This window comes from Plutella xylostella, chromosome 27 (genome assembly GCF_932276165.1).
Source record: "Plutella xylostella chromosome 27, ilPluXylo3.1, whole genome shotgun sequence".
In the NCBI taxonomy this organism is placed as follows: Eukaryota; Metazoa; Arthropoda; class Insecta; order Lepidoptera; family Plutellidae; genus Plutella; species Plutella xylostella.
In genome coordinates, this window is record NC_064007.1 from 3,665,964 (window position 1) to 3,673,406 (window position 7,443).

Consider the following 7,443-nt stretch of genomic DNA (forward strand, 5'->3'; position numbering starts at 1 on the left):
GTCGTACTGGCCACTTTGATCTCAAATATTACCTTTATGGTTAGGAATTCCAAATTCAAATTCATACAGCTATTTACTCATGCATTTGTGTTTCAAACCCCCTAATTCATTTGTTTTTTCTTCTTTTGTTTTTTTCTTTGTGTCACTCTGTTTACAAAATGGAAAACTTGAAATATCGCGTTATTTACGAGTATGAGTTCCACCGTAGTGTTTGGTGGACTAGTGCCGGTGTCGTTCACTACAGCTTTCTTAAATCTGGCCAGACGATTACGGCAGATATCTATTGTCAGCAACTGCAACCATGATGGAAAAGCTAGCTGCTAAACAACCGAGGCTGGTCAATCGCTCTAGGCCACTGCTGCTTCAGGACAACGCTAGACCTCACACTGCACAACATACGGCTACCAAATTAGAGGAGCTTCAATTAGAATGTCACATCCACTGTACTCTCCGGACCTTGCTCCAACAGATTACCATTTTTTTCCCAATTTGGATAACTACTTGCAAGGAAAAAAATTCAACTCCGATGGGGCAGTCCAAACCGCCTTCAAAGATTTTATTGATTCCCGCCCGAATGGTTTTTTTAGTAAGGGGATCAATGAACTACCTATGAGATGGCAAAAGTGCATACATAGCAATGGTACATACTTTGATTAATTTAATATATTTCATTTAAAAAAAAACGACTTTATGTTCCTCCTATAGAAAACGCCAATTTCATATGTAAAGACCTAATATATTAAGTAACTAACTACTAATACCTATGTCGTCTGTTAGTTAATATTAGTAATTAAAAAAATAATTAACTAAGTACAGGAACTTTGGTAAAAGTTGAGGGGTCTACACCAATCCGAAATATTAAAGCGTTTATTATGCCTCGATCTTATGACTTATGAGATAAATATGAGAGTCTATAGCTAGAAATATTTTATATAGGTACCTACTTATACCTACTCATAATCACTATGATCTACGCCCGGGCATCCTGGGCAGTCTGAATGACAGGGTAACTACCTAATGCTTTCGCCACGGTGACATACTTTATCCTACTTAGGTTAGTATATGAAACAGGGTTTTTCACCAAAAATAAGCGTCAATAATACACACGTATACCTACATTGAAAATGTAGGTACATACTATTCATTAAAATGGCACCTACTTTTTATGTCAAGTTCAAAGTAATCTTGAATTCGTGTTTGCCTCGCGAATAGCTAGGATTACCATGTCTTATCGTATTATTTGCAGTCATTTACAGAAGAGCGGCATTAGCTCGACTCTAAACTTAAATGATTGCTAAACCGGCACAAGGACATGTCTAGGCGACAGATGAAATAGCCTGATATACCTAGGTATACAGAATTAGCGAAATAATCGAAAATTTGCATCATGCAGAAACATGTGAAGGGAGGACTCAAATATATGTGGGAGGGGATTTTATCTAAAAACTAAACTGCTTATAAACTGCCTTCCAAATTTACTCACGTGTAACATCTAGATGACACCTAGGTCTTGGCTCGGAGTAAGTAGGTATAGTGCAACAAACTTATCTGTTCCGGTGAGAGCGAACTAAATTGATCCATATCTCATTACTTACTAATGAACTATATATTAATATAGATTAGATGGGTTTATTAAAACCGCAAGGGTGAATTACCAATACAGGCAAACTTAAAATCTTACAGTATCAAGAAATATTAGACATTTACGTGAGCTCTCACCGGAACAGATAAGTTTGTGGCACATTACCTACTTACATACCTATCTAACTCATGATAGGTAACCTATGCTGCGTAGTAAGCCGATAAGTAGGAATAAGTTCGAAATCTGCAAGTTGAGTGGCAGTGGGCCGGACATAAATGTCGAAATACCGATGGGTTAGGCGAGTTCTCAAGCGGAGACCACAAACAGACAGGCGAAACGTGTGATGCCCTCCAGCCGCTGGACTGACACGTAGTCTGTAGTCGGCTGGATGAGGACAATGGACGTTTATTGGCTGATGATGATGATAATGAGGAACAAGTTGTTCCCCCGCCCACTTATCAAAGTCTGCTAGGAACCATACCGACAATGTCTTCTACCCTTCGATCTCCTTACGACAGATATCCGAGAGATAAAAAATTACGTGCGTACTTAATCTTTCATTAAACAAAAAAGCATTGCTCTTATTAAATAATAATTACTTATTGTAAAAAAAAGGCATGCCTAAGAAATAACTCAAATAACCTAGGTAAAGTACAATGCTACCCGCCTGACACGGTGCCAATTGTTGAGCAAATAAACAATAAAATGACGCGTGTAGTTAAATCAAATTATCTTTATTGTTATAGTATTGTTTCTCTTAACCCTTTCGAACCTGAGATTATTTTTCTATCATATGTTAAAAAAAATAGCATAATATTGCCTTTTATGCCTAAAAGGGCTAGGGAAAAATAATAAAAAAAATCATGCGTTTTCCGTTTTCCCGGAAAACCCATAGCACGTTCGTGCTATCTGGGTTTCAATACCACTAAAACACAATTGTGCATTACCATATTTTACTTAGGATACCTATTTAATTAACTGAAATAAAAAACAGAAAATATGTTTTAAACACTTTCTTAAATCAATCATTGCAACAATATATAAAAAAAAAAAAAAAACTTAGCTTTTTGACTACTTTTTTTTATTCTAATGATAATAATATACTTTTGAATTCCGAAACATAAATAACATATTTAAGGCGTGAAATATGAAAGCGAAGTGCATATTAAGGTACAATACTAAACATAAATCATTATTAGCTTAAATCTTAAGTTTCAGCATATATTGAAAATAATAATAATAATGATAATCATAAAATAGCAGGGCAGCTTCTGGCCAGCTGTTGGGCATTAGGAACTCCACCCACCAGATTCTACGGAGAACCCCTGTTCCTCGTCTCTGGCTTGCCTTTATTGGTTGTCCAGAACACTGAAGAGGAACAGGATCTCCCACCCCTTGCTTGGCTGGTTTGAGTGGTGTTGCGCTAGAGCAGAAATGCTCAAAGAGGGATGTGTTACCCAGTAAGGTATTGTAGAGATCTTCACCCATAACTTGATTATTCTGAGAGCTGTGGAATCCCTCTCCATCCTTAGTACCTCATGTCATGTTGCCCCCTTGCTGCTACGCCACTGTAATGTGCTAGCGACTGTTTTGGGGGGGTGGGGGTTCATTGGCTGTGTGTTCAAGTCACCCCCTGCCTTTTTATCCATGTGCGAAATATAAAGGTCAGACAGGAGCCATAGTCCTTCTATAGTCCCAGTTACCCAGTACATTTAGCACCCATTCCATAACCCTTTATTTATTTTCTTCATATCTTAGAACAGTCCTACACCAACTGGGGGGTTTCTTTGGGCTTTCTTCTATAGTCTAAGCAGGGAATATCGTCGGTTGGTGTCACATTTCATATAGATTAATTTTTTCAAACGGGTCCCTACATAATAATTTGGCCCATGAACGCCTTCCAAATGTCTGGGACCCCATGGAACTGGTTCATGGAACGAAAAGTACTATTATTATGACAAAAACTACCTCATGCAATTTTGTGCATTTGTACATTTTGAACCTGAACCGCACATTTGTGCGTTTCAGTTTTGTCGGACAAAAATTATCACGGAATCATTGTGTTGTGCAAACTTTACTATGCTAACAACAAAGATAAGACTGTAATATTACAATGTAGAATAAAATATGTGAAGAAAATTTGCTAAAACAGCAAAATTACATTAATTCCTAAACACGCTCGCTGTCAGGTTCAAGGAACGCCGCCAATTTCTTCGCCTGTCACAGGCCAACTGATTTCAAATATCAACCACAATTTTTTTAGGCATTTACAACGATACGCACAAACGATGCGTTTCGGTTCCACGCGGTGAAATAAGTTAAACGCTAACGTAGAATTTCTAAAAAATCGAGCGCACATTCGTATCATTCAGGTTCGAAAGGGTTAAACGTATCACATATCTTACTTTAAGTCATTCTTACATTATTAGACTAATTTTCATCCTTATAACTAACTATAATGGAAATTAGTAGGTACATGCAGAAAAGTAGTGGCCGTAATGTATTTTTTTTGGAAAAACAAACTGAAATAAGTTTGTTACCAGACTTACCAGTTAAAGGAACACACAGTATTTTACGAGGTAAGGATGTAGGTAGATTTTTCCTTAAACTTTAAAGAATATACCTTGATTACAAAGACCATTAAATGTTTTAATGAGTGCATTTAAAATGTAGTCACTAAAATATCTCAAAAATAATAAATACACTTTATAATTCACATCCTTATGCTAAAGGGTTTCATTGTAGTATTTATAATGCTGTATGTATTTGGTACTTAAAGTTATGATAATTCCATTATTGAGATTTGTAATGCATATGCATTTTATTGTTACATGCATGTCAACGAAATACGTTTAACAGATTGGCTAGGAACTAAATAAATACGGCCAATTATTTCCACATTTCCTCACAGCATTAATATCCAGATCCCATTCAATAGATAGGATGTTAGCCATCTTAATTTTTAACACAAATTAAACTTAAAACAACAAATGTATTTTGAAATTAACATAGTTTTATAATCTATTTCTCCAATGGTGCATAGTTGAGTAGTTTTTCTATCAAGTCTACGTGACCTAGAAGCATGCGACGGCAGCAATACCGCTTCAAGCCAAGGGCATCCAGGGCATCACTGAAAAAGGAAACAACAATTTAAAAATACTAATAGTAAAAGGTATATTTAAACTAATATTGTATAAATAGTTACTGCGTCTACTATGTAGCTAAGTACTCATACAACAATGTGTAACAAACTTATGTGACCATAAGACACAGCACAGCTAATGTAGATGTATTACTTTTTGTCTGTCTTCAGAGATTCTTCTTATGATTTTTGCATTGTAGCACCTCTATCTATCTACCTAGAGAAGTGTTAATTCAGGGTTGCTCTAACTCCTTCATCCTACTTCTGTATACGATTTAAAATAGAATAATAATAATACCTACATACATCGTAATTTACTCCTATTACAAACCCATACCTAAGATGAACAATGAGGAACAGTAAAACTTGTCTGCCCACCACAAGAAAGAAGGTATAAAATTAAATGACAAACAAATCATAGGCTAGGAAAAAAACACAATTGGCACCATAATCACTAAGTTAAATCTCAGTGACAATGACAATAAGAGCTTCATTAAAATGATGGGCATGAAAAATAATAAATTTTTAGAATATCTAAGAAATAATTATTGTCTGCCCACTTAATATTTTTTTCTTGTTTGGTACTTTTTTGGTGTTTATGAGACATACTATTGTTGTGTTAAGGACACAAGTAGGGTTTCGTTCCCGTGTTCCCGGGAATTCCCGTTCCCGGGAATTCCCGGGAAATTTGTCTTTCCCGAAACCGGGAAAAAAATAGCATTCCCGGGAATTCCCGGGTTTGATTTTTAATCGATTCTATGCTATATTTTCATCTTTATTTATCTGTTTCTCCTAACTTAAACAAAAAAAATATATAGGCAGGCTTGTCGTCTACGATCAGAAACTCGGTTTTGTTGTAAATTATTGGAAAATCATACGTGATATTGTTTTCGCGCAGCTGCATTGCAATGATAATGACTCATCTACATCACCTTGTTTCACCTCTTCCTGATTCAATATTTTCATCTTTATTTATATGTTGGTCCTACCACCTACCTAAAACCAAATAATTGATCGGCTTTTACATATGTGGCCAAAGAGTATGTAAAAGCTAACGCTAATGTGACGCCTGTCACATTTTTTTATGTCCCCATTTTGTGTCCGCGTTTATTTTTTATAAAATTACTAACGTATAGAAAAAACCAAAATAAGAAGTAGGATGAGCGATAAATCGTTGAATGAATGAATTAGTTTTTCTAAAACATTACCTCTTATATTTAAATTATACGTCAATAATATTATTTTCAAACTCTTAATTATAATACCTTTGTCATTGTTTAATTTACAATTAAGAAAAACCAGTGGTTTGGCATGAAAAAGAAATCATTATAATTTTGATTGTTAATTTATCTGACTGTTTGCTTTTTTCTACCTATACAAGTGATAAAAGTATATTTGATTTATAATTGTAAGTGTTTTAATAGACTTTTAATACCCGAAAATAGCAAAACCAAGCATTAAAAATAAATTCCCGTTTCCCGGGAATTCCCGGGAAATCTTGAAATAATTTCCCGTTTCCCGGGAACAGAAAAAGGTCGGGAAAAACGAAACCCTAGACACAAGTTACACACTCATACCTCCTGTACTCCCTACCCGAGTGTAACATCAATGATGTTATACTTTGTTATGATAATTGATATTATTATGATGTTACATCATGGATTTCCCCATAATTTTTGTTTATTGAAGCAAGTGGCACTACACCCATAACTTTTAGAGATCATGAATTTAAGTTTTCTTATGTGTAACACTCCTAGATAGAGAGATATGTGATAGAATCGGTTCATGGAGTTCAAATCAGATTTTTTTAAGTACCAGCATTGCAAACCAAAATAAAAATATGCTTTTCCACTTTATCTGACTACAATCAGAGTAGTGTTTTTAGTGCTTTTGTGAATCTCTAGATTGGTCCATCCTTTGAATGCTGTTATGGATATATCCTTAGGCATTCAATGGGTTAACTGATGCAGAGCAGTTGAGAATGCCGTTTAGGATGTAACCAGTCCAACCAATGGACGTCAACAATTTCATAAATGGATTGATTGGTTTGGAACACCCAAAGAGAACAGATTATCAATATTATGATAAACTACCATACCCTTCAGTATATTCAGCTTGCAGTAGCCCAAGGTAGGCTTCCCATTTGTTGCCAATGACCTTGCCGCAAGTAAAGCATCGCACTGGGATAATCATTGCTGATGTGTCTCCTGAAAAATATAAATAACAGTCTTAACTTACACCGATTTAGCATGAAACGTTTGAAACAGAAACGTTTTCAAAGTTAGGTTTTTTTAAAATGTATGGAATATGTGATGTTTATTGTATATTTTGCTTATTTTTTTTTTGATTTTCTATGGTGGGGATATTAATTAAATAAAACAGAATAAAATTTTGATGTATATTTAAATTCCCCATACACATTGTTTATTACTTACTAAACTTTGAGGTTTGTTAGAAAATTTTGAGGTTATCTTACATTTACTCTAGCAACATTGATTCCTAAACAACTAAATAATATAAGAAATGTCACATATTAACTTAATGATTACCTTGCTTAGATTTATTTGTATATAAACTATATATTCAGCCGTAAATTAAAGTATTCCACAAAATCGCGTCAACACACTACACCGACCAAGTTGTTATTGAATTGTAAAGCGGATAAATTAAACTGTAATGCTAGTGTCATATTGTCAATGCTGAACGCAAACAAGCGAAT

General features: G+C 34.9%; 1 protein-coding gene across 1 annotated transcript; it reads right to left on the reverse strand.

Moving 5' to 3' along the window:
• Nucleotides 1-2,297: 2,297 nt before the first annotated feature.
• LOC105393696 (DNA-directed RNA polymerases I, II, and III subunit RPABC5) lies at nucleotides 2,298-7,412 on the reverse strand. The gene is made up of 4 exons (XM_048630767.1): nucleotides 7,274-7,412; nucleotides 6,823-6,931; nucleotides 3,972-4,712; nucleotides 2,298-2,345 (listed from the first exon to the last, which is right to left on the reverse strand). The coding sequence occupies exons 2-3, from the start codon at nucleotides 6,915-6,917 to the stop codon at nucleotides 4,604-4,606; spliced, it is 204 nt and encodes a 67-aa protein (XP_048486724.1). The 5' UTR covers nucleotides 6,918-6,931; nucleotides 7,274-7,412; the 3' UTR covers nucleotides 2,298-2,345; nucleotides 3,972-4,603.
• Between the last annotated feature and the right edge of the window lie 31 nt (nucleotides 7,413-7,443).

Coding starts and splice junctions, on each gene's coding strand:
- LOC105393696 (XM_048630767.1), bottom strand. CDS start 6,917: ATGATTATCCCAGTGCGATGCTTTACTTGCGGCAAGGTCATTGGCAAC. Junction 4,713..6,822: donor CAAGCTGAATATACTGAAGG/GTATGGTAGTTT, acceptor TTCCTTTTTCAG/TGATGCCCTGGATGCCCTTG.